We start from the raw sequence: 27308 nt of genomic DNA, 5'->3' as shown, positions 1-27308 counted from the left end.
TAGTTCGGCCGCAAGCAGCAGCAGTTTCCCCACCACCGACCACTGGTGCACCTCTACCCAAGGCAGGATTCAAGGAGGCAGATCTGGCACAGTATCCACCCTCAGCTTCAGCGGCACTCTCAAGGTAGGCCATGGTGCAAATCCATAACCCGGGCCGAGAGCACCGATAAGATCTCAGTAATGTTTCTCAGACAGAGCTTGTTGTACAGCAGGTCCATAAGTGCCCTTTTTTAGGCTGTATGGGTCTTCATCGAACAGGATTATGCAGGTTTACTACTTGGAGCAGCGGCTCAGCCATCTTGCCTGGACACACCCATGCTTGTTGACCAATTTTACTTTGTTTATCTCGTACTCCAGCCACACAGATATTATATTCAACCAATTTTCAAATCTGGAGCAAGATAACTTGCTCCTTCCTTTGCTCCAATCAAATATACACATAACTTCTCTTGCACAAGAGAATTACGAAGCATTGTCATAAATCATAGACAGCAAGACGGAGCCAAAATATTCTAGGCCACAAGATTTAATTCTAATCTTATAGCATGTATTGTAGAATTAGCAGTTAAGCAAAACATTCACTTAAGGCAACAGCTCTCTTTTGGCTACCACTTATCTCTTACATACACAGCAAGTAATGCCACTCAATAAACAGCTTGAGGAGCTATTTTACCTTTAGCTCACCTCATCAAAGGTACAGGTGAGTAGCCTCTATATTGCGTGTCAAAGCACGGAAGAGATTTTGATGTAGCTAAGAATTATTATAAAAGTTCACAAAAAGCAAACTGCTACCTTCCCGAGTAATTTTAACTCTGATACCTGAATGTATGGGTGGAGAATTTTCAAAGGAGCAGCTTTGCAATTAAGGTTTACAGAAATCCAAATAAGTATTTAGGCTTGTCTGATAGTAAAGTAATTACAGGAACAAAAAAGGATTGAGACCCATAAAGATATACTTACATATGATGTTATCCATGTCTCCTGGAGACAGATAATGTTGGATTGCTTTATTAAAAGCAAGCCTTTGTATCCTTAAAAGTAGTCCAGTAATATTCAAGCGAAGTGAATACTTTTTGTTTTTTAAATGTGTTGTTATTGCCATTTGAATAGAATGGCACAGCAATGCATAAAAGAGTGAGACATATTACATTGTACACTAATGCAGTCAGTTAGAATTACAATTCGCTACTGTTAGACCTGGCACCTTTGGCAAAGGTCTCCCCTGCATTTTTTGCCTTTGCCTCCTGTGTTTTTGCTGTGTGTTGGACTCTGCTTTGCTGGTCTAGATGCTTTGGGCACTTTGCCACTGCTGTTTAGTGCCAAAGTGTAAGTGATCTCTTTGTAAAATGTTGTTATGGATTGGTGTTTCCATGATTGGCTGATTTGATTTACTAGTCAGTCCCTAGTACAGTGCACTGTGTGTGCCCACGGCCTGTAAATCAAATGCTGCTAGTGGGCTGCAGCACTGATTGTGCCACCCACATAAGCAGCCTGTAAATGTAACTCTGGCATGCCATTGCAGAGGGTATCTGCAGTCTGGTACTGCCATGTCGACCTGGTAAGTGCATCCACTTGCGAAGCCCTAACCTTCCCTTTTCTTACATGTTAGTCACCCTTAAGGTAGGCCCAAGGTACCCCTTTGGGCAGGGTGCAGTGTATGTGAAACGTAGGACAGGCCCTGATATATGTGGCATGTCCTAATAGTGAATTACTGCCAATTTCGTTTTACACTATTGCAAGGCTACCTGTTCCCATAGGACAGAATGGGGAGTCTGCTTATAACATCTTATAAACATAACTGCCCCTGGGAACAAGGTAAAGTTTAGTATGCCTGAACTCAGAATGTTAAAATGCATCTTTTAGGAGGATGATTTTTACATTCTGTGTTTGAAAATACCACTTTTAGAAAGTAGGTATTTTCTTGCTTAGCCATCCAGTGTGCCTCTGTTAGGTTTGTGTATTGCATGCCTGGCTTTTGGATGACAGGGGCTGGGGAGGGGCAGTGGCTCCAGAGAGCCTGATGAGTCAGGGCTGGGTTGAATAGACCTGGGCTGCATTTAGAGTAGGGGAGATTTAATTTCACCTGAATGGGCCTGGTCTGCCTTCCACAATGCTGCCTCCACCTCCTGCCAGGAAGCTGCACCAGAGAGGACAGAACCGGGTTTGACCAAGCAAGGGCTTCTTTGCCACCAGAGAAAAAAGGGTTTGTGGTATAAATATTGGGGCTCAGACCCCAGAACTTTAGATAATTTCTGGGAATCAAGAGGAGCCTTTGCCAAGGAGAAGAGCCGGAGAAATTAAGGAGGAATACTGCCCCTGTGCTGGTTGCTGTCTGGGGTTGGCCTGCAGTGGCTACTTGCTGCCAAGGAAAGGAGAAAAGAACTTTGCTTTTTACTGTGTCACCTGCTTGAAGAAGGTCTCCAAGGGCTTGAATTGAGGAGCTTGGCTCCTGTTCTGAAGTCTCAGGGACTCAAATACTTCACCACCAGCTCCCCTGAACTTCCTTGCTGGGAGTTCTGACCTGCAAAAATGTGCCTACGTTGCTTTGGACCTCTAGCGATTGTTTTCTGCGGGACACAGGAAAAGTAACACAACTTTGAGAAGTGAGATGCATCCGCACCTGTTTCCGGACTATCGCAGAAGAAATCGTTGCAGCTTCTGCGTCAGCTCGAGAAATCGCAGCACGCCGCATCAAGTGCACCGATCTCAGAAGTCCATGATCACCGTAACAATTTCAACTCAAGGCCTGCTGTGCGGCTGCTAGAGTTCACGCATCGATCCAGATTGTAGCATTGCATTTAGGCACACATTTTTTTGCATTGTTAGGTGAAGCAGTAAGAAACCAACGCATCACCTTCCCACGCAGTAAGAAACCAATGCATTACCTCCTCTCAACGCATCACCTTCTTTGAGTGTAAGGAACCAACACATCACCTTCCCTGCAGCACGTTTTGTTTGTTTGTTTGTTTGCGTGATGCATCCCAGGTAATGTGTGAGAAAAGTGTCTCATCTGCAATTTCCTTTGAACTGAACTATTTCTACCTTCTCAAAGTCATATTTTTATTGCTGTATTGTGTTTTTTTGTTTTTTGGTCTTGTTTTGGTTTAGATAAAGATTACTTATTTTTCTAAACTGGTGTGGTGTCCATTTGTAGTGTTTTCACTGTATTCCTGTATGTGTTCATAAATGCTTTACACACTGCCTCTGAGATAAGCCTGCCTGCTTGTGCCAAGCTTCCAAGGGGGTGAGCAGGGTTTTTTTTAGGAGTGTATCCCCCTGACCCTGACTAGAAGCAAGGGTCCCTATTTGGACAAAGGTACCTAACTCTGCCAACTAAGACCCCCATTTCTAACAGCTACCGTGTCAGCTCAATGGGCAACAGAAAATACATGGAATTATATTATTGTGTTTGAGTCTACATTAGGAGTAAACATTGGTCAAGTAACAATGTTTGTTGTTGCTCTTGCTCTGTACGTCTCACACTTCACAAGCCCAGCATGAACATGTGTTACCCACGATACTGGACTAGAAGTCAGTTGTCTGTTATGTGTGTCTATTCTCGTGTCTGTCAGAATGTATCGCTCAGTATATCTTTGAGCTACCAGGAGTTGTTGGGATAAGCTCATCGCTACCATTTCGCCTAATAAAAACCACAAATCTGAACTGCATGTAACTTAGAATAAAACAAAAGGAGAAAAAAAGGAAAAACAAGAGAGAATTAAAAAAACTGTGAAAGAAAACAACAGCAAAAAGAGAAAACTGTCCTGGGGTCAGGATGCCAGGAAATGCACATCAGCATGTCAGCAAAAGTGGGTGTAGGGGGGCCCCAAAGGATCCCATCTGGCGAAACAATCCGGCAATCGTGCAGATCAATCAGCAAAACTGACACATCATCAAGGGGGGAGGTGTGGGGTGGAACATACACTCCGTCTCACTTCAGGGCCGTGATCACTTCACATAGGGGCCTCATGCAGTGTCTCCATGACCATCCATGTTTACATCTGTACGGTCCAGGGGCGTCTATTGGTCACTTATGGTAGTGTGAGAGGACCCAGCTGTACCTTCATCCTGCGATGGGCCTTCTTCAGTCTCTCCCTCACAATCTACTCCCCCTGTTGTCCCAAGCCTCAAGTACCTCCGCCCAGAGGCCCACTACTGGGCATCTCCGTATCCCCCATGAGTCCTCTAAACAGTGCTCTCTACTCCGTCCTGGCCCATACATCATCTTTTTCCCAAACCACAACCATCGGACCTATCCTAGCCCACCACCACATAGATATCTGCCTCCTAGCTAATACCAGGGCCAGATCTACAAACCTGGTACCAACTTTGCGCTCTTTGGGTCTGGGAAACAATCCCAAGAGGCATACTTCTAGTGTGCAGTACTTCGTTGAGTGTGGAACCACTCTATTCCAAAATACTCGCAGCCTTGGGCAACTCCATGTCATATGTCCAAAGTCTGCTTCCAGCTCACACCTGGGGCGAATATGAGATGTTATTTCGCATGCCATTATGTTGCATGCTGTTACTACACGGTTATTACTTAGCAATAACCATTACTACGCAAGTTTTTACTTTGCATACCATTACAATGAAAGTGTTAATGTATGTGAAGTAAAAACGTGCCTAGTAATAAAAATGGTATGCAGAATAACAAGTCATATTTAAAAAAATGTTTAAAACATAACACTATAGAAAATACACTACCCTACACATCTAAAACACTAAAACACTAAACACTACCAAAACACTAAAACACTACACTACCCTACACTACTGAAACACCACTACACTACCCTAAACCCTACATCACTACCCCCTGCACTACCATACACATTCCCCTACTCCGCTCCCTACACTCATTCACTACCCACCAAAATCCCGACACTACACTAAACACTAAAACAGTAAACTACACCAACACTACAACACTACCCTAAAACACTACCCCCAGCACGACCCTGCCCCTAGCCTCAGCCCTGTCCCTACTCCCAAACACTACCCTGCAAAACCCCCGACACTACCCTAAACCTTAAAACCCTACACTACACTAACCCCACAACACTACCCTAAAACCCTAAAACCCTACACTACACTAACCCTACAACACTACCCTAAACCCTAAAACACTACCCCCAGCACAACCCTGCCCCTAGCCCCAGTCCTGTCCCTACTCCCAAACACTACCCTGCACAACCCCCAACACTACCCTAAACCCTAAAACACTACCCTACACTACACTAACCCCACATCACTACCCTAGACCCTAAAATACTACCCCCAGCACGACACTGTCCCTAGCCCCAGTCCTGTCCCTACGACTAAACACTACCCTGCACAACCCCAACACTACTCTACACTACACTACGCTAACAGAAGTACACAACCCACAACTCTACACTACACTAATACAAGTACACAACCCTGAAAGACCCTACACGACCCTACACAGCCCCTACACAACACTACACAGCCCCACTTACCTTCTACCACGCGTGGTTCCAATCTTCTCCCCCGTCAGATTTCCTCCGTCGTGGGCAGGCAGGATATAAAGCTGATAGGGGGCTGGCTGGGTGGCACAGAGAGTGCCACCCAGAAAAGCAGCAGCAGACCCCTCAGATCCTCACTTGAGCAAATAGCCGCTGTGACGACCTCCAAGAGCAGCGCCACCCCTACGCAAGCGGCGTTACTATAGGCAATGCGTTGTTATATCGCATGCGTAGTAACGCTTGCGAAGTAACGGCATGTGTATAAACAGCTGCGCACTAATGACTGTTCACCACCTGGGGCAGGCCCATGGCTCCCATCCATAAATGACCTGCATTCTATGGGGTGTTAAATAAGTTGTGTGTATGTAATTAAATTGGGCATACTTGAACCTAGTATTCCTGGAAATACGCCCAGGGCTAGCCACAATACTACCCCACTCCGGATCTAGTAGGTCTCTACTCAATAATACCCCCCCTCTCTCCCATGTCCTCCCCAGTGGTGTCGTAGTCATCTCCTTTTGTGCACTATAGAGCCACTTCACCAGGTGTCAGGCAGAGCACCGGGACAGCAGGGCCTGGAGGACAGTATGAGTTCTGGACTCCTGTTGGGCATCAGACCACAAGTCTCCAAACGTCCGTACTAGAGCATGGTAGGTCAAAAACTGACAGGGGGTAGCTCACACTAAGTGAAGCGAATACTTTAGGTATTTTTCTTGCCTTCGCTGGCAAAGAGAGGAAGCAGAAGAGGGTAAGAGCCCTCAATATCAGATCGTGCAATTAACCTAACCACTGCAGATTCAGAAAAATGACCAATTCAGTTGTTCTCACTAAAACCAGAAAGAGTAGAAAACTTGTCAGAAGTTAGTACCACAGTCTTTCAATGATTGAACAGGATGGTAACTTTGAATACTACAATGGGTCAGTCTGGGAATCTGTGTTAGCGAGCAAGGCATGTGTTAGTGGTGCAGAATGGCAATTTAAATAGATGGTCTTTCAAACTGTAAGTAAGGTAAGAAGTAGAGGGCCACTAATTTTATTAGGAAAGTAGTCCTGAGAAGGGAGTGGTAGAAACACTTGCGAATGATACCAATGTTCATTTAATTTCATAGTCAATATTGTTGTCTCTTAAGGAGCATGGTATCAGGATCAGTGTTTGGCACTGTACAGGCATCAATCTACTATGGAAATTGGGGGATAGCTGCTCTAATGGTATAACATATTTTACAGATATCAGTTGTGGAAGGCTGCAGTAGTGATTCACTGGAGGATATGGTTTTGGCACAGCAAAAATTCAAATGGCCTTTTTGTTTCACTGAACTAAAGACAACTGTATTTATTTCTTGAACATTAGCAAGAGCATTTTGGCAAGAAGTGCTGTACATCGCAACAGCATCCATGGTAGATAGCTAAAAAATTACCTGTTTGGTAGGTAACGTAAACATGATAGTGGAACTGGTGCTGGTAATTGTGTGGCAATGCATGGCATAACCTAAATTACAATGCATTACACACACTAACATATTTTAAAATCTGAATATCTACATAAGGATGTGGTTGACATAGAGATATGGCTGAGTGAAATAGGGAGTCTGGTTGTTGAGGTTTAGTTGATCTTGTTCAAGACAGTACAGAGGAATTTTAAAACTGGGGAGAGAGGAGATAGTTCACAAGTCAGTTGGACCTGTAGTGTGGTCAAGGCATGCATAGTCATTTAAATGAGGGAACTTTGAGATGGTACAGAAGGGTTTGGATGTAGTTAATAGTTTTAGTGAGTGAAGATTGCAGGGGGTAAGTATCTGACTAGAATCTCGTTTAATCGTTAGAGGATAGTACATTCATATTTTTTAAGACCTGGGATGGAAGTTTATACCGGTCCCTCTTATTAGCAGATAGCCATCCTACCTGGTAATAATATTGTGAGGTAGGCATTTTTCTGTGGAGCTTATATAGTCTTTGTGGTAGAAGTATTATACTTTATCCAGTGGCAATCATGAGTGCATGGGAGATATAATAATTAACTGTTGCAGCTATCCAGCTTGCTGAGAACTAGTGCAGAAATCAATGTTTTGTCAGGGTAAAGCTATCCATTGCCTGATGGCTGTGACCCAGTTAGAAACAAAGCATAGGTGTAAAAGGAGAAAATGCGAAGATAATTTGAGCATAATCAACGTTAAAACGATTCAAAACATCCATGGGGAAATAATATCAGAGGGATGTTTATAAAGAGTGGAAATCAGAGACCACAGAACTCAACCGAGTGGGGAGAGTGATGAGTTCCATGAAGCAGAGAAGCAGAGAAGTTTGACCGGAAAGATAGGATGAGATCCATTTGAGTGCTTTGTCAGTGATAATAAGTGCAAATAGGATCAATAGTAGGGTGGAGTGATTAACAGTATCGAAAGCAACTAAGAGGTCTAGGAGTATGAGGATGGACAATAAATTGTTTTTGTGAGTTAGAGTAATGAAATTATCAACGTGAGAGATGGTGGTTTCAGTAAAGTGGAGAGCTCGGAAACCTGTTCAAAGGAGGTCTAATAGGTTTTGGGAGGTTCAAAATGAAGTCAAATGGTTGAAGACAAGAAGGTCCAAAATTCTGGGCAAGAAAGGAAGTTTGGAAACAGGGCTATAGTTAGATAGTGTTGATGGGTCAGTTGTATTTTTAGTAGAGGTAATAAATAACACAGGCAACTTACAACATAGAGGGTAATAACCAGAGTTGAGGGAGAAGTTGAGGTGAGGGGTTAATCAAGACAGAACTCTCCATGAGAGAGTAGAGGCTTTGACAATCTCAAGACTGAAAGTGTCAGACAGTGCACAAGAAGGATCAGCAGAGTTCAAGATGGAGATGAATTCAGTTGGAGATGTGGGCCATCAGGCATAGTTTAAGGATGTTAGCACAGGAGAGAAGCAGGAAGGAAGAAGGGGGTTGATATATTACGGTAAGCGTTTTCAGATTGGTTGTAATTTTAGAGAAATGTGAGGCAAAGTCATAGAGAGCAGACTGAATGCGTCATGTGTGAGGATGGGAGAAAAGCAAGTTAATGGGGGTGAGTTGTTGAGGATGGGACTATAGAGAGGTGATTACATCAAGAAAATAGATTTGGCTATGTTAACCACTATTACAGTGTTCTACTGAGCATGTCTCTCATGATTTAATTGTTGAGAGGTCCTAGCTTTGTGCTATTTGTGGAGAAGCATGCACATTTTTGGTTTCATAGAGTGGATGCTGGGAGCAATCCAGGGTTGTGGACGGGGGCAACTGGGATGAAGGCATGTAAAAGGTAGGGTGAGCTGACCACATTTTATAACCATGTCACTGAATTGTCAAAGAGGGTGAAGTGCAACAGTGGTTCCAGGTCAATAGGAATTTGGTTTAAGAATGGAGGCATAGATCTTGGTAGGTGGTTTGTGTTTAGTTTTTTGTAGGCGAGGGAATGGAGGGGATGGAGTTAATGAAGGCATGATCTGAGGGGAAAAAGGATAGATGAGTGAAGGAAATGAGCTACAGATTTAGGAAAACGTCACAGTGAGTGCATTTGAGAAACTGGGTAAATAGCACTAACTGCAAGTTATTGCACTGGTTTGAACTGAAATGGTCAGGAATGATAAGGGTTGGACTGGGTGACAGTATTTCAACAGAGGTCTGCAAGTCTTCAAAGAAGGAGATAAATGTTCATGATAGGTATATCAGAAGGTAGTCTGGCAGTGAGGGCAGCCGAAGTGGCTGTGTCTTTTTTAATCTATGTCTCTGTGACGGCGGTGAAGTGTAGTGTAGGTTAAAGAAAGTGAAACTGATTTATGTTATTGGTATATCTGTTACCTACAGAACAGCATTAAATAAGAATGGGAAGAGCTCTAAATTGCAATCCTTGTGTTTGCTTAGATTTTAGTCGAAGAGGGTAAATGCCGGGGTGGGTGGTAGCAATATTTGGTTAGCCTGCAATAAAGCATGATGTGAGAGGTGGATGAGTGAAATGGATGAGGTGTAATAATGAAACACACAAAAGATAATGGGAGGAAGGCTTGCAATTTGTCTAACCAATGGCAATCACTTTGGGTAGCATCCCAACCCATTGTTCTTTTGCTCACCATAACACCTCCCTTTGGACCCAGCTATATGCAAATCAATCTTGACCCTGCTCCTCATGGGAACATTACAGCCCAAACTAACAGGCCAGGTCCTCCCTGAACCAGAACACAAGCAACCCAAGACCAGTTTCACCATAGTTATGGGCTCATCAGCCAGGTACAGCTTGGTTCCAGTGACACAGTGAACATGGGACCCATGTCTGAGCATACCCTTGCCACTTAAGGCGGTGCATGAAGCACACAAAAGGTAATGTGAAGAATGCTTGCGAATGCTTGCAATTTGTCTAGCCACTGGCATTCACTTGGGATAGTATCCCAACCCATCGTTCTTTTTGTCACCATGCCACCTAAGTTTGGACCAGCCATATGCACATCAGCCTTGACCCTGCTCCTCATGGTAACAGTCCAGCCCTAACTGCCAGGCCAGATCCTTCCTCAATCGGAACACAAGCAACCCAGGAATGGTTTCACCCTAGTCATGGGCTCATCAGCCAGTCCAGCTTGGTTCCAGTGGCACGGTGAGCATAGGACCCTTGTCTGGGCATACACAAAGCCACTTAGGGCAGTACATGAAACACACAAAAGGTAATTCGGAGGAATGCTTGACTTGATGGAGGTGTAATAATGACATGTAGTGGATATTGAGAGTATCCAGGGAGCCAAGAGATCTTGGGGAGTAGGGGTATAGGATACAGATGAAAATTGAGTGAAGTATGGTACAAAACATTGATGGACTTTAGTTTAGAAACTGCATATATGGAAGGTGTGGTGTTACAGTATTTGTAACCTTCTGACTGGACTGCAATATATGTGAACTTTAAATTGTGTGATCAGGCAGAATATGGGTGTTAGGCAGCAAACTCACAGGTGGCGGCAAAATTGACAGATTAGAGTAAATTCACATTTGTGTACACACTTGCAGGCACCGTCAACAGAAGTCCCATCTAGGTACAAGTATATGATTCTAGTTGATTTATTCTGTTCCTAGAGGGCATAGTGGCAAGCCTTCAACCCTAAGCACAGCTTTAACAGGTCCAAAGAGTATGAGACCCTTTCTTGCAGCCCTCTGCTGGGATACCTAGACAAGTCTGCCTTGGGGACACTATTTGAGGAGAGGAGCAAGGACTGAGGAGCAACATCTAGCCCTGACCAAAATGGCAACTGAAATAATGATTTGCTCTTTACTTGGCTAGAAACCTTCCAACCAGTTATGGCCATTGCTGTGTAGATCAAGTGGTCCTAGCAGGGTGCTAATCTATCATTCTGTCTGTTTCAGGCTTGATTATGGATAATGTGGACAGATGATAAGATTGTTACAAACAGAATTATGATGCAGGCCATGGGTTGAAGGAATAGACATTATGTGAAGATGGTTTTTCAGAATCCAAGCATGGAATAAAATAGTACTCAATGTCCTGAGAACCCACAACATAAGGGGAGTTATAAAGAATGAGAGGGTGCCAGAGTAGGGAGAGATGGAGAGCATAGCAAGTTTTAAGGAGACTTAAGGTACAATAACTCCTACATTATGTACAGCAACTGGAGGAAATGGGAAATAACCAGACTCAGTTTGTAGCAGCAGTAAGTTGTAAGTTGATACTTCCCATTTGGTCAAATACATTGTTGTTTTAAAGCTTCTCCTTCACTGCCCATAGGTCCTGACAGCTCAGTGCCCATTGTGAGCCCTACCCAAAAGCAGACAAAACTATGATTATAGCAACTTTCATAAGATATAAACACACTCTCACTAACGAATTCTTTTATAACACCTTCACTACCTTTACCAAGATAGCTCAGGAACACCTACCCGGAAATTGGGACCAAAGCTGACCAGAAGGCCATTCTCCAAATCCTACTGATGGTTACGGTGTAGCTGCTTACAGTGATAGTTGTGTTAAGGGTAGGGGAACATAAACACATTGGAGGCCATGTATAACATTTTGAAAGCAACAAGATATGATAGAGAACTAGCAGTGAAGTGCCTGAAGGTGGTATGCAGGGCAAGGATTCTTTATGGAGAAGCAAACACCTGGTTTTCCGCAGTACCCAGGGTGCGAGTAGCAGCACCTGTGCATGTGAAATATCTAGACATATGAAGCTGTAAGGTTGTATTTGAGTTTTGTCTGAGAATATGTTTACTGTAGTCAGACTTGTAAGGCTGAGCCTTGGTATTTAAGAATAGCATTGCAGAAAATAGCTATGTAAGGGTTTTGCTAGCCAAATGAAGCTGTACCTAAAATATGATGGTTGCACCTTGCATATGACTGCAGCAGAATGGCATATGTGTTTGGGTGGCTGTTGGACTTTGCCCTATCTGCAGGGTCATCCCCAAACATTTTGGCTTCACCCTCCTGTTTTGTGAACCCGTATCTGTTGGCTTAGAGGACTTTGTACACTTTACCACTACTAACCAGTGCTAAAGTGCTTGTGCTCTCACTTTTCAACATGGTGAATTTGGCTTACAAGTTACACCCAATAGTAAAGTGGACTTACATGTACCCAGGACCTGTGAATTAACTGCTACTAGTGGGCCTGTAGCACTGATTGCACCACCCACTTAAGTAGCCCTTTAAACCTGTCTCAGGCCTGCCATTGCAGCCTGTATGTGCTATCTTAAAGTCCCATTTCAACCTGGCAAAATACACCCTTGCCCGACCCAAACCTTTCATTTTAATACATATAAGTCACCCATAGGGTTGTCACTAAACAGCCTATAGGGCAGGGCACAGTGTATTTAAAAAGGGATGTCACTAACCATATCATTAGTGATGTAATATGTGAAGTCATAAGCATTGCATTGCGGGGGCGCAAGGTATAGTTAGCTCAGGTAACTATAACTACTGAATTTCACTGGTTTTGCACAGGTAAAATCTGAGCTTAACTATAGTGTCCCTGGTTTTGTCTGTGAATTTCTAAGGTTTTCTAATTTCTATTTCATAACTATAACATTCCTGGTAACCTTTGGTTTTTTTCAGTGAATTTCCACAGTTTTAAAAAAATGGATTTCCTAACTGTAACTTGTTTAGGTTTAATTTCTATGAAATGAGCATCGTGACAGAATGAATCCTGCCTTGCGTATTTATCCAAGAAGAGACCATTTTTGTGCAACACCTCTATCCAAGTGGAGTATTTTCTACTGGCTAATTAGTAAGTCTACCTCGTTAGGTAAATGTATAGTGCGTCTTCTACACTACAGTTGCACAAAGGACGCCAAGCAAATGTCTCCAGTGACCTTGTGTGTTCGTAACTTTGCCAATGTGATTGTTCCTCGAGCGTCTTCACCAGATAATTTTACAAAGTGGAACTGTAGAGAAAACACACTTGGAGGATTTGTACTTTGCAGAAGTAACTGCTTCTTTGTTTGGTGAAAATGCAATCATACTCCTAGGCATGAGGATTGGGTCTTCAAAGTCGATGGGAGATGTGCTGGTGGGGCCTTTTAGTAAGCTGTCTATCATCCTGGGAAAATGGCGGGAAAATGTTGCATACCGCTAATGTATATGGGGTGGGACCAAACAGGCGAGGCTTCTAGGCAATTTACATGCTTCTAGTATTTAAAAGTTTAGGATACGATCTCTGGTCTCAGCAGTAGATGACAAGAAAGAACACCCTTGGAGGAGCAGGGCCCCCTCCCCGGGCCAATATTGGGCCTGGGAACCTCATCCCCCGGGTCCGGCCTTATACCAATGGGGAGGGGGCCACATGGCCCCCCCTCCCCAGGCTGGTTTTTGCCCCAGTCATCCACCACCCAGGGGCCCAGCCTTTAATTTTATTCTATTTTTATAGTAGAGGATTGCCCCCCAGGCCGTTTTGCCCATAGGGGCCTGACTATGTTTCTCTTGTATTGGGACTGCAGGGGGAGCCTGAATGCCCCCACGGTCACTGCTTGCTCCCCACCTCCTGTGGGAGATGGCATTGCTTTTAGACATAGGGAGCTGCTAAACATGCAGCACCTTGTGCCTGAAAGGAATTTGTCTGTTTCCCTACTCGCTTGACAGCGGGTGGAGAGACAGATGAATGCTCCGCTTCCAGCAAGCAAGAGCATTTTGTCAGCTCTCGCTTGCTGGAAGCGGAGCGTTTGCTGTTACTTGGAAGGAGCGGTAAAGCTCCAGCCAAGTCACAACAAACAGCTATGTCCCGGGGTGGTCACCCCAGGACATAGCAGGAGGTGGCCCTGGGGGTGGCTGTCCCCAGGGCCATATATGGCTCCAGGGGGGGAGGCTGCATGACCCTCCTCCTTTGCTGTTGTTGGGCCTGCCCCAGTTCGGGCTGTAGCTGTGTCTAAATTCCCTATGGGAATTAACATGGGGAAAACGATCTTTGGGACCCCCGCTTTTTCTCAGCCCCTGCTTGATATTTCACCGAGATACTTTCAAGGCAGCAGCTAAAGTGAGCACCGTATTCGTTTTGAAAATATTGTTAGGATTTGTCAAATGCCACAATAGTTATTGGCAAATGAATAACGCTCTTTCTATGGAAACTAGGTCCTAACTATAACTACCTACTGGTGACTAAAAGTAGGTTATATGTGTGTGTGTGTGTACATGCGTGCATATGTGCGTGTGTGTAAATATATATATATATATACAGACTCCAACCCCCTTTACACCCTTAGCTCTGCAGATGGAGGTGATGCACTCACAGCAGCAAAGACAATAATCTTTCCACAACCGTATAGCAGAAAGGATGCTCACTCAGGACACATCTTGCGGATTTAAATTCATCACAATTCCGACAACACGTTTAAACCAACAGGCCTTGATCACATGAAAACTACCTAGAGTGTTGTGACATACTCAATGCTACACTTCAGTACAAACCTAGGGGTTTTTAATTTTCTCATAATCTGGCATTTTAAAATGAACTTTGACACAGCCTCTTAGGTGAAGGCTGGACTAATGCCATAGATATATGTTACAGTTTGCCTACAACTGCTATTTCAGGATAGGCAGTTTATTACATACTTCTTTTGTTGCGTTGAAGAATATTCCTCTTTTACATATGTTGTCATATAATAGAAACAAAGAAGCAGAGATACTGACCTTTCTCCATTGCAAAAGCGGACCAGCAACTTGGCCCCATTTGCACCAAGTATAACAGCTGGCAAGAATGTCAGTGAAGATGGATAGGCCAATGTAAGCACATGGCCCCCAGCTTTAAGAATGTGGGGCTGGCTGTATTTCCCGAAGATCCAGGAAGCTTTCTGTACCACTGTCATGCCGTCCAACCAGCGGATCACATACTGTCTGCTGTGGCCAACACGTGCTTGCACTTCAGCTATGGGAACAGAAAAAAGAGACAGCATCCAAAATATTACATGATATCAAAAGTTGTACTTTTGAATTAGTATACATCAGAAAAGAATAACCACAGGTAAAATTAGGCAATGTACTCTTGTGTTATTAAAGACACCCAAGCATCACTCAGAACATACTTCCAGAATATAGAAGATGTTAGTTATGTACGAAATAAAGACCCCCATTAAGTACCAACCTTCCGAAGACTCTGCCTGTTATGGAAGTTTCACTGAAAGTCCATGTCCCATGCAGATATGTTCTACTCAGGTTCTGCTTACTGAGTAGGTAGGCATGGCTACTGATTACTCTGGATATGACCAGATTTTTCTGGCCTTGTTATGCCAGGTTTTCAGCTCACACCCCTCCCAGGACTCATGTCTTCATCCGGCGATCCAATAAAGCGTTAGGCGGAAATTACATAGCGGGCAGAATATTTGCCAGCGTGGCAGGGGTTGCGTTCTGTACTACCGATTCACTCAGGGTTTACCTGTTAAAAAGTACCCAATACTAGCCAATTTATTCCTTGATGGACACTGGGATGTTGTGCTATGAAGTTTTGGATACTGGACACTGTGACAAATATAACACTATTGGCACTACCTGAAACGCTCAGAAATCCCTCCCTGAGGCACTGCAAAACCCACAATAAGGTTTAGAGAAGATTTGGCAACCAACATTACAGAGAAGGGCAAAATATAAACTTGAGAATGTTTGCTTAGAAAGCCACATAATTGTGGCCTATTGGGAAATTGCTATAAAGCTATAACGTCTTACGGATTCAGTTTTAAAAATAGTATTGCGACGGAGATCTCTCTGTTGGAAAGTATAGGGATTTATTTTAAAGTTTATTAGTCTTTTATACATTTTTTTATTGAAAATGTAATATAAAATATACATAGAAATTAATTCTAAATATATATTCTTAACTTTGTATTAAAATTAAATGTTGCAACACATTAATTCATTACATTAAGTGAGTGTTGATTAATTTAAAGATGTCAAATTAATTTATAAATAGTACATTTTAAATATCAATTAGAATCCCACTCTCACTTTCGTTCTTATTTCTATTTAATATGTAATAAGTTTTGTTACCAATTATGTTTTAATTAATTTAATGTAGTCCTAATTTTTAATACAAATATAAGATTAATTTAATTAAATGTATTACAAATATGAATATAAAAGTTATATATAATTATTTTAGCATTTATATATGTATACATTTACAGATGCAAATATAAAGCAAGAGCCAGATTTACAAAGGCCTTGCGTTGCCCTTGCATCACACAAGGCGACGCAAAGCAATGCATGGGCTTAAGGGAGATTTACTAAGCCACAAAGAGCCACCTGTGTGGCTCTGTGTGGCTTACTAAATCCAGCGCAAAACGCTGCCTTGTGTTACTCTGCCTTGGGAAGGCATTTCATGAGTGGAGCATGGGCGTTCTCATGCATCCACCCATGGATTTAGGCGCTTTCCCAGATTTACAAAGACTTGCAATCCTGGGAATGCCTCTAAATAGTACCCCTTCCCAACAACAGAGGCTTAATGAGGAGAAATATCTTTATTTAACCTCATCTCTTACTACGTGTGCTGCAAATGCAATACATGTAGAAAGAGAAAAAAGCATCAAAGGATTATTTTTTTTGCACAAAACAATCCTTGGTGCAAGAGTGCCTTTGTTAGCGCTAGGCAGCACTTTGGTCACCGGCACAGGGAGAGAGCAGGAATGCGTCATATCTTAGTAGATATGGCGCATTCCTGCACTTTCCCTATCATACAGTGCAGTGCAGCGCGGTGTCTTGATGCGTTGCGTTACTTTTGCATAAATCTACCTCTAAATGTTGAAATAATGTAATTATTTGTACATTAGTTCTTATGGTGTTTTTTTCTATTTTCCAGTCTCAACTGTTTACAATGGCAGAGTGTTACAGTACCTGTGAGTGGCCATGTTTGAGGCTTGACTTACTCCAATGCTGGGCTGGAGTAGTTTTACACCTGTTCTGACACCTTTAGGGCCGTAGTAACTTTAGAAGTGTAGTTTGTGAAAAGCCATGGTCATACTTTTTGTGGATGTGTGTTTGGAAACCCCTCCTTACATTTTCCTAAGCTCCTCTCATTTAGTAGTAAATTCTCCCTTTTTTCCAGCTTCTCCCCCTTGACCCTTCCACATTTACTAAATAACATACACCTACATGTGCAGGGATCGCCGCTCCTGTAGCGCAAATCTTCAAACAGAAAACATGGGAGAGCAGTGTTCTCCTCCCATAGTTTTGTGAATAGCATCATGTAGTATGTGAGTAGTCATCTACAGTACTACTTTAAGTACTAGGATCCATGTCTCTCATTGAGGGATTGGTAGGACAGATGCCATATGCCAAGCATGGTGAAGATATTGTCTCCACAGTCCCAGCAGCAGGTAGCCTGCTATATTTAAAATGTATTGCTGGGTTAGCAGGTTTTATTAACCAATGCAGTTCTTTCTACCGTTGCTGCTTAAATGAATGGTGCCATGGTGGGCCTTCTAAAAATTTTATATTTTCTGAAGACATACCTTGAAAACGAGGGTTGTCTTTAGTGGTTAAAAAAATAATGCCTCAGGTGCATTGGCACTTTTCTCCTAGCACTTGGGTGTCATATAAGGATTTCTTCTGTCCAGGTCCACTTTGTTTAACATGGCAGTCCAAGATAAAAAAAAAATCAGCAGACATTGCATCTTAGGGCCCACTGCGAGCTCTCTAACAGGAATACCATCTAAATGAGCTGTAGAATGCCAAATGTACGCAGACGAAACAGTCACCAAGTTTTGACAGGTGTTTTTTACCACACGCTTCTTGAGTTGATCCTTAGAGTTGCCCCACATATAGGCAATGCAAGTCTACAATAAAACATGCCCTGCAAGACAAAGCAAGAAACACCCCAAAAGTACTTTTTAGCTATTCATGGTCATTTCATTTTCATACATTTTACAATTTTGTTTTAGAATTACCTAACTGGTATGTCCCAGTCTTATCGTCTCTTGCAACGACTGGCTGGCCTACCCATCTTTCCTCACATTCTTTAATGTATGCCAAGTCTCGCAGAAAGATTTCAGGAGTCATCGGGTATGTCTGGTCCCTTGGAACGAGAGCCTCCACGCCATCATAATATCGGATCTACAGGAAAATGCAAAGAAAACAGAGTCCATTAAATTTCACACAATATTTACACGGTTATTTTGAAACCCCTATAAAATTCCCAAAACAGGCACAATAAGAGCAACATACTGGCAAACTTTGAAAACCATCAACATGCCACTTTAGAAAAGTGATGGGAAATATTCCTGCTCAGTTTTAGCTCGGGCACCAGATATTTAGGTCCGGGCTATAGACAGTGCACATAAGCTATCTCGAAAAGAGACATGTTGTATCTACTTTTGGGCTGTAGCCTACCCGTAGGCTTCAAATTTGCTGGCTCCATTGTCGTCCATTATTTGTTCTCCCCATTTGTCGATATCATGCATGCATCCTTCCTATTCCAGGATTTAGCCCTCCACAAGAACATGGGCCAATTAGACTGAAACATATGCAGTGGTAATTTTAGGGCATTGTTTCTGGACTACTTTTTATTTCTTTAAGGGCACTTTTCATGAGTGCTCCGGTTTTCACTATTTCTTTAAGAGTGCTTTTCACGAGTGCTCCTGTTTTTACTCATTCCGTTCTCAGTGGCTAACAATATACCAACCTACAAGTTATTTCAACAACATATAACATTTTGTGGCAAAGATGGATGTTATCATTACTGAGACAGTGTGTTCTCCCCAGATGGAGCTCCTGATCTTTACAATTAACCCTAGTTCAAGAGAAACTAGGAAGGGAGCTTTAGTCTACCGCCCCCCAGGCCCGAGTGGGAATTTTTCTATTCAACTTGTTGAACTTTTGGCACCCCATGTGCAGGAGAATTCAGACTTCATCCTGGTAGGGGATTTCAACGTCCACAGTGAAATTGTTAACTGTGCTGAGGCTCAGACTCTACTAACCGACCTGGGCACACTGGGGCTCAAAAAGATAAATCAGGGGCCCACACACTCGGCAGACCACACACTGGACTTAGTGTTGTCCAATTCAACTGCCATAAAATGTATGCCTCCCACCCAAGTGGAATGGACCGACCATTCCATCATTGGATTTTACACCCGCACCAACTATAAACCAAAGGCTACAAAGAGGGTAATGGCAGACATTAGGAGGCCCTGGAACAAATTAACACCAGAGGGTTTTAGGGGGAAATACACTGAACCCAGTTGGGATGAATGTGGGGACAATGTTACCACTGCACTGTGTAAGCTTAATGAAGCGGTATCAGTGGCTATAAACCATGTTGTACCTTTGAGAACATTTAAACCCCGACCTGCTCCCAAACAAGAAGTTTGGTTTACGGATGACCTGAGACAGTTAAAACTAACTACGAGAAAGTTAGAAAAACTATGGAGGGTTACACGCAAGGCTGAGGATAAGGAGAACTATAGGATTTCTCTAAAAAGCTATCATAAAGCCATTCGGGCTGCTCGAAAACATCATATAGCAGCCCAATTATCAGCAGCAGGTAAAAATGCTAAAGTTTTATATCAAGTCCTACAAACCTTTACTAAGCCTGATGCTTGTGAGACTGTGGAGATAGAATCCCAGGAACTTTGTGACAATATCTCTCAGTTTTTCATCAGAAAGATCGAGGGTATATATGATAAAATACTAGCCTCCAAGGACAATAGTAATAATATGGTCACGGCTGACTATATGGCCCAGTTACCCACTGGAGTACAAATGAACTGTGTCAGTAAGCTTGCAGAATTTCCTCCCATATCAACGGAGGAGGCAATTGCCTTAACTACTCAAATAAAGAGCGGGTGCCCCTCAGATATCATTCCGGCACGCATCATGCCATTATTGGCTAACGATCTGGGTGCTGGAATTCGACACATAGTTAACCTGTCCCTGAGTACAGGGGAAGTTCCTCCGGATTGAAAGCGTGCACTGGTGAGACCACTGAGGAAAAACAACACCATCCCTTGGACCGAATTGACAAACTTGAGACCAATCTCACTCCTCCCTTTATTAGGGAAGCTTACTGAGAAGTTTGTTAATCGGCACTTGTCAAATTATATCGAAAGTGCTGGGGGCTAGACCCCTCCCAGTCTGGGTTTAGGCCGAGGCACAGCACTGAGACCGCCTTGCTGTCCGTCGCTGACAATCTTCATATGCTACAGGATAGAGGTTTTTCCGTTATCCCGGTGCTTTTAGATCTGTCAGCGGCGTTTGACACTGTGTCATACGACATCATGACCTCCAGACTAATTGACATTGGGCTGGAAGGCAAGGCGCTGGCCTGGCTAAGGAGTTTTCTCACAAAGCGTACCCAAAGTGTCATCTTGGGTCCATATCGGTCGGAGGAGGTGGAGATCTCAAAGGGGGTGCCACAGGGCTCCTGTCTGAGCCCCACGTTATTTAACATCTACGTGGCCCCCCTGGCTAACATCATGAGATCCCACGGTTTCATCCCGGTATCGTGTGCGGACGATACTCAACTCCTCTTTCCGTTTAAAACGCTGACACCAGAAGTGCGTAACTCCTTTGCCCGGGGGATGAAAGAGGTGGCCTACTGGATGGCATCAAACTTCCTGCAGTGCAACGTTTCCAAAACGGAGGTGATGCTCTTTGGGGAAGCTAAACGCCTGTGGACTCCTGACTGGTGGCCTCAAGATCTGGGCCCAGTCCCTGAGCCCAAACAGGTTGTGAAAGATCTTGGAGTAAAATTGGATCAGGAGCTTGCCCTGAAACAACATGTAAATCAAGTGGTCGGCTCCTGTTTCCATGTTATTGGGCTTCTCCGGAAGGTGTTCCCCTTGCTCCCTGATACCACTAGAAGAACTTTGGTACAGTCGCTCGTGCTGAGTAGATTAGATTATTGCAATGGATTGCTGCTAGCCACCAACGAGGGGATTATTGCAAGACTACAGGTTGTGCAAAACACAGCTGCACGCCTTGTTCTTAATGTCCCTGTTCGTACTCCATCGAAACCCCTGTTAACTAAACTTCACTGGCTTTCAGTGAAACAGAGGGTGATGTTTAAAACATGCTGTATCATTCACAAGTGTCTCACAGGGAAAGGCCCCGATTACCTGACTAAAAAGTTTAATTTATATGTTCCCTCCAGATCTCTTAGATCAGGAGATCAAGAATTGCTATGTGTCCCCAGGTTTAAGAAGACAAGACAAGGGGGAAGGGCCTTGTCAGTAGCTGGCCCGAAGTTATGGAATGATCTCCCCATGGAAATCAGACTATGCAGAGAACATCTTCTTTTCAGGAAAAAATTAAAAACTTTTCTATTTCAGTACTAGGCCATCTATCTAGGGAGGAATGTTATATGATTGGGTCTTCTTTGCTCACAGATGATGCCAGAGGCGCGGAGATACTCCTTTGGGAGTCGATTCCTAGCGCGGTGTAAGTTTGCAAATAAAAAAATAAAATAAATAAAATAAAAAATGTGTGTACAGGTCCGCTTCTGTTCACGGCGGGCGTTCACTTGCTGTGGCTAATTACAAGTGAGTGCTGAAGAATTTCTTGGCTGCACCGGAGAATACTGGGGGCACAGGTAACTCACATTTCTGGGTGGCTACCTAACTGGAATACATTGCAAAAACACATCAGAGCTTCCATCAATCGATGCACTTGGGATGCATGTTGCGAAGGTATTCATCTAACCTAGTAAAACCTGTTTTTCATGCCATCAGTTTTGCATCAAAAACTATTCAGTTCCACAGTCACATTTTCTTTGAGATTGCTTTTGTTGAACTACGCTTTCGAGTTTGAAAAGCACCTGCTGCCTGCACTTAGAAAAAGAACAGCCGCCATGGTCCCTCATTGAAAGCCATAAGCTTTAACTTGCACCACATATCTAAAGTGGACAAAGAAAACCAGCGTACTCTTGTTTGCGCCAAGCACAGCCAAGATGGCTTGAACAGAAACCATTAAACCCTCCTGGTTCACAAAAACAAGAACAACGGGTGGTACGCCAGCTTTTGTCATGCGAGGCTGACAGAAAAGTTCAACCTTTCTGCATCTTGACAACATCGTAATTCCCTTTCGACCACAGGAGCGGGCTTTCCAGCTCTCATGCAGAAAGGAAGTGTTTAAGCAACAGCAGTTTGTATTTGTGTCCTGGAAGACTGGACACCCACAAAGTGGGCAATGGTGTCCAGCGTACACTGTGAACAAGTAACTACTTGAAATCTTCTCACCACACTATACACCCACATCTGGGGCCTTTCCTCAAATGATCACATCCCCAAGCACACACAGGTTTCTTAACAGTTTAAGAGGCGAGTGCAATGCCCAAAAAATGCAATTCGATGCACAATGCTGCAACAAATGGGGACTGTTACGGTGTCTGCCATATTGATCAACTCCTTGAAGGACTCTCGGTGACTTCCTTTCACTCACAGCACATCACACAAGCATGTGTAAACACACACAAAACACACATGCACATGCAGCCTGATAATACCCAATCATGCACTAGCACTGCTATATCACAGAACCACGTGTGTGTGTAAACACACACAAACATTCACACATGACACACAGGCATCCCCTCAAAATTAATAACACACACATTTGAACACAGGCACACATACCACATATGCAACCTCCCAGACATAGGGCTAAATCACATTGACAATGACAAAAGATCGGGGCTTGGCCATTACCGAGACCTATTGACTTTTGCCAAAGCTTGTTTTTTAATGATGTTTTCATTTCCATTTTGTGATGGCCGTGCCTATTGCAAAGGAATGTGTCAATTTCTGGGTCACTGCAAGAAATAAGAGATATGAGTGGGGATTCAGAATCAACTGCGATGCAAGCATCCATTATAAGACCCACAGAAGAATCTGGATGCATTGTATGCTCCCTCTGCATCGATTAGCATGCATCTCCTCACCGCACAAATCATTTGGGGCCAGATATATGGCCATTCTATTTTGTGTGTCACAAAGTGTGACGTTTTGCGTCTCACAATTTGTACAAGTGTCTGAGACACTGTTCGCAATTCTCAAATGGGGACCCCTTCCTGTTTGTGAGTGGCTTACCACCTACTTGAAGACTCTTATGAATGTTCTTAAAGCTCAACATAGATTTGTTTTAACACGTTCCACCGCCTGATAAGTTTCCCAACCCTCAATAACTTGTCTAATGAATTACAGCGTTGCCCCTGTGACAATGTATCTAAGCAATCAACTATGCACATTGTACTTTTTTGTAAATTTTATACAGATCTGAGAAGATCTTTTATCGTACCCTTATTGAAATCACTAAATTTTAACCAATGTAGGCCGTCATTTTTATATTTGCAACTTTTACCAAAATCTATACACGTTTGTGATACTGGCAAGGTTTCTTAGAGCGACTCAAGCAAGGAGAAAATCTTTACTAGCAGTGGGTTATTAAATGAATTGTTTGTTAAAATGTGATCTGTTTTCTGGCACTTTCGATTTTATTGTATCTTAATTGTCTGTATTTTTTAATACGTATGTTATTCTTCTTGTATTCTTTTATTTCTTGTATTCTTTTATGATACACCTTGTGGGAATCGAATAAAGATAAATTGAAAGTAGGCGGTAAACTGCAAGTGTTTTGCCACCATAAATGCAGTCGCAGAACAATGATACATACCATTCCGATTTGCTATTTGGAAGGGACGCCCTTGGCATGCCCCTTCCTAATAGCAATTCGCTATTTTGCGAGTCACTGATTTGCAAAATACCGTTTGTACATTGTTAGAACTGGCTATTTCTGGTAGGCTAAGGCTGACGCCAAAGCCAGGCAGAAACCACCATCCTAGTCAGGGCAAGGAAGTCACACGCCAAGATAACCTCTGCTCACCCCCTTGGTAGCTTGGCACAAGCAGTAAGGCTAAACTCGGAGGCAATGTGTAAAGCATTTGCGCCAGCGCACAACAGCAACAACATACTAGGCACACCACAAAAGAGACTCCACACAAGGTTATTATAAAAATAACTTTTGTATTGTAAAAACATATCAGATAAAATCACACATATACATGGTGCCAACTGGCACGGGCAATATTCACAGGGATTATGTACACAGGACAGGGCCACAAGGGCCACTGTCATATTCAGATATAGCACTTCTAGAAAAAAAATGTAGAGTATCAAATCACTTCTAGAATAAAGAATAAATGTAACATAAAATAATAATCAAAGATAACCACCAGTAACCACTGGTAACAGGAACCAGGACCTTACTAGGACCACCTGTACTAAGAAAGAAGAACCACCTAAGTATCACACAGCATTTAGGGGTCTAAGAAAGAATACATTACTCATGATGCAATAAACCTACATTCAGAGGAGTAGAAAAGACAACCACCTAAGAATAACCACATTTAGGGGCATAAACCAGAACACCTTACCCATGATGCATGAACACATTCAGAGGAGTAATAAGGAGAAACACATGATGACTAAACATTCAGAGGTGTTAAGAATAGAGCACATGATGCAATAAAATCACATTCAGGGGTGCAGCGCAAGAAGACACATGATGACTAAACATTCAGAGGTGCAGCGCATGGAAAGGAAGACACATGATGCAGTAACACATTCAGAGGTGTTAAGAATAGGGCACATGATGCAATAAAATACATTCAGGGGTGCAGCGCAAGAAGACACATGATGACTAAACATTCAGAGGTGCAGCGCATGGAAAGGAAGACACATAATGCATAAACATTCAGAGGTGCCTAATAAATCAATAGCGCAAAAACTCACAAAAGCAATAACTATTAAAAAGCATAGAAATCACATTGCGCCAACACTACATAAGCCACTACCTGTGGCAGTCCCTAGGCCAACTGGCCTTGTGGGGCAAAGATGCCCTGGGTCCAAAGTCAGGGCGCGCTGCCATGCAGCGCCAGTCCAAAGTACAAAAAGCCTAAACGTGGCAGCTGCCCACAAAGTGCTGGACAGCTGGGAAACAACAAAACTGCGCCAAGGCCCTCACTGGCCCTTAGGCGCCGACTGCGCCACTGCTGGAGCCACACAGGCTCTGGGCATATCACACATGCCCCAGACGTTGGAGCCACACAGGCTCTGCTACGGTAAATAGCCAAACGTTGGAGCTCTCAGGCTCTAAAAACAAGGGTGCCCCCATGAGCCTCACCGGACTCTAACCCTCACACTCTGAGGCAGGAGGGGATGGGCACCGACAATGTGCCCCCAAGAGCCTCTCATGGGCTCTCTATCACGTTGGGGCGACCCACTGGCAAACGGGGCCGCCCTGACTCTCCATTCACTTCATAGAATGCCCCCAGCGCCTCTCAGGGCACGAAATACAAAAACAAATGGGGCGGGGAGCCTCTCCGGGCTCCGTGCACGTTGGGGCGACCCACTGCCAACCGGGGCCGCCCTTGAAGCCCTCGTGGCTTCACACCCGCAAGAGCGCAAGCTCCCGCTACTGCGAGGGGGGGGGGGCGGACACCGACAATGTGTCCCGGCGCCCCTCCCCTTCGTCTGCCCCACTCACCGGCAATCTTCCTCTGGTGTCGGCAGGCTCTTCGTGAGGCAGCGCGGGGTTCTCCATGACACCGGAGCCCCGCCTGCAGCTGCCCTCCTCCTCGCACCGCCAGGCTTCTCCTTGCTGCCGGTCTTCCTCCTGCAGCAGGGCTCCCTCGCATCACGGGAGCCCTGCGATCCGGCCGCCATGCTGCCTCCTCTCTCTCTCTCCCCTCGCCTCGCGGTCGCCATTTCTCGGCACCCGGGCTGCGGGGGCGGGACTTCCGGCCGGCCGCGCAGGGATTGGCCGGCCGGCCATCCACTTCCGGGTCGCTGCGGGCAGCGCAGCGGCCCTTCTCCTTTAGGCAGGCAGGCGGGGAGGCATTCAAAATATCGGTAATACCGAAAATAAAAATAAAAGTACAAATAAGCGAGGTGGGCACTCGCAAGTAATTAATCCAATTAGCGGGGTGGCACCCGCCAATCCTCACGCAAAATGCGTGCAACGAAATGCTCGAAATGCAGCCAGGAGCGCTCTTAAGCGCTAGGATCCCAGCACAGCGCTCCCAGGCGCCAAAGGTCCCCAGAGCAGACCCCTACAGCAAGAAGGGTCCACAGAAAGCTCAGGAAGTCCTTAAAGATGCAGCCAGACAGGGGGACAGCCAGGAAGAGTCCCCCAGCAGTCCATCAGATGTCCAGGAGCTGGGCAGAGCCCAGGGATTCCCCTGAGCCCCAGCAGCAGCATGCCCCTGGCAGATTCAAGTTGAAAACAAGAACAATTTGGAAGGGGATACAACCCCTTTTTATACAGTGCAAAACCTTTGAAGTCCTTTGAAGCAGGCAGTGTGAGAACCAGCTGGACTGGTTTAGAGGGAAGTCCCCTTCAGTATCAGGGACAGAGGTGTCAGTCGCCCAGCGGGAGGTGGAGCCAGCTTTGTAGTTACACAGGAACAGCCCTTCACTATCAGGTGCCATCTCCTCCCACTTCCCTGGCAGCAGATGCTGCCTTTCATCCATGGGCTGACTTCAGACAACCTCCTGGGCTCTCCAGCCCCTGTCATCCTCAAACCAGACAGTCAATCCACAAGCAGGCCCATGCACTCTGGGCCAGGCTCACCAGCCAATCACACGCTAGCAACAACCTACACAAATATGCCAACTTCCAAAAGTAGTACTTCTAGACTAGACACAGTCATGCTGCATACATCATTTTGCAGCATTCATTCTCACGAGTTCTCTCATACCAAACTCGCCCCTGCACTCCCCACGCATCAGGAACTACCAGGGGCATACATATTCCCCATTCATTCCTATGGGAGGGCAGGTCACTCACCATTCATCCACAGAGAGCTCAAGCACTTTACACTGTACCACAGGGAAAAAGTGCGCAGAGGCCTAAAATCACCAATACCAGGTTCCATAAATAGGCTAGGAAAACGCAAAAAGTCTAGGGGTGAACCTGCCTAATGGGCCGGGTCCAACACAACCCCCTTCCAGCCAAAACGCAGGGTAGACCAATCACACCACTGATGGGCTTCACTGCTTTGGGCGACAAAACCACGGACACGGCCTCGCACAGCAGGGACACCGTCCAGTTTTTCGCCACTCTGAACCTACATGGTTTCCTCCAAATAATAACTCTCTGACTCAACTAGGGTACCCCACTGGTACACACTAGTCATCCACAGCCAAGACCAGGCCATAGGCCATCCAAATCACAGGTCCTAACTAATCCACAGAGTGGGGGGTAGTAACCCCTGGCACACAATAGCCATGCTCCACTCTCTCTCTCAGTGTAGCTACAACCGACAAATGGGTTTATGAAATTACCTGGGTTGAGAGAACTCAACAGCTTTGTTTCAACTGGGTTTAAGAGAACAGAT

General features: G+C 44.4%; 1 protein-coding gene across 1 annotated transcript in view; it reads right to left on the bottom strand.

The window, feature by feature from the left end:
• VWA3B (von Willebrand factor A domain containing 3B) overlaps positions 1-27308 on the bottom strand; it is a 981637-nt gene that overhangs the window by 4322 nt on the left and 950007 nt on the right. The window contains exons 33-34 of the mRNA XM_086934174.1: positions 17866-18031; positions 14621-14855 (exon numbers count right to left, since the gene is read on the bottom strand). Of these exons, the coding sequence (XP_086790300.1) occupies positions 14621-14855; positions 17866-18031 (401 nt within the window). The remainder of the gene's footprint in view (positions 1-14620; positions 14856-17865; positions 18032-27308) is intronic.

Source organism: Lissotriton vulgaris, chromosome 8 (assembly GCF_964263255.1).
Source record: "Lissotriton vulgaris chromosome 8, aLisVul1.2, whole genome shotgun sequence".
Lineage (NCBI taxonomy): Eukaryota > Metazoa > Chordata > Amphibia > Caudata > Salamandridae > Lissotriton > Lissotriton vulgaris.
This window is presented reverse-complemented; position numbering and strand designations above follow the sequence as displayed.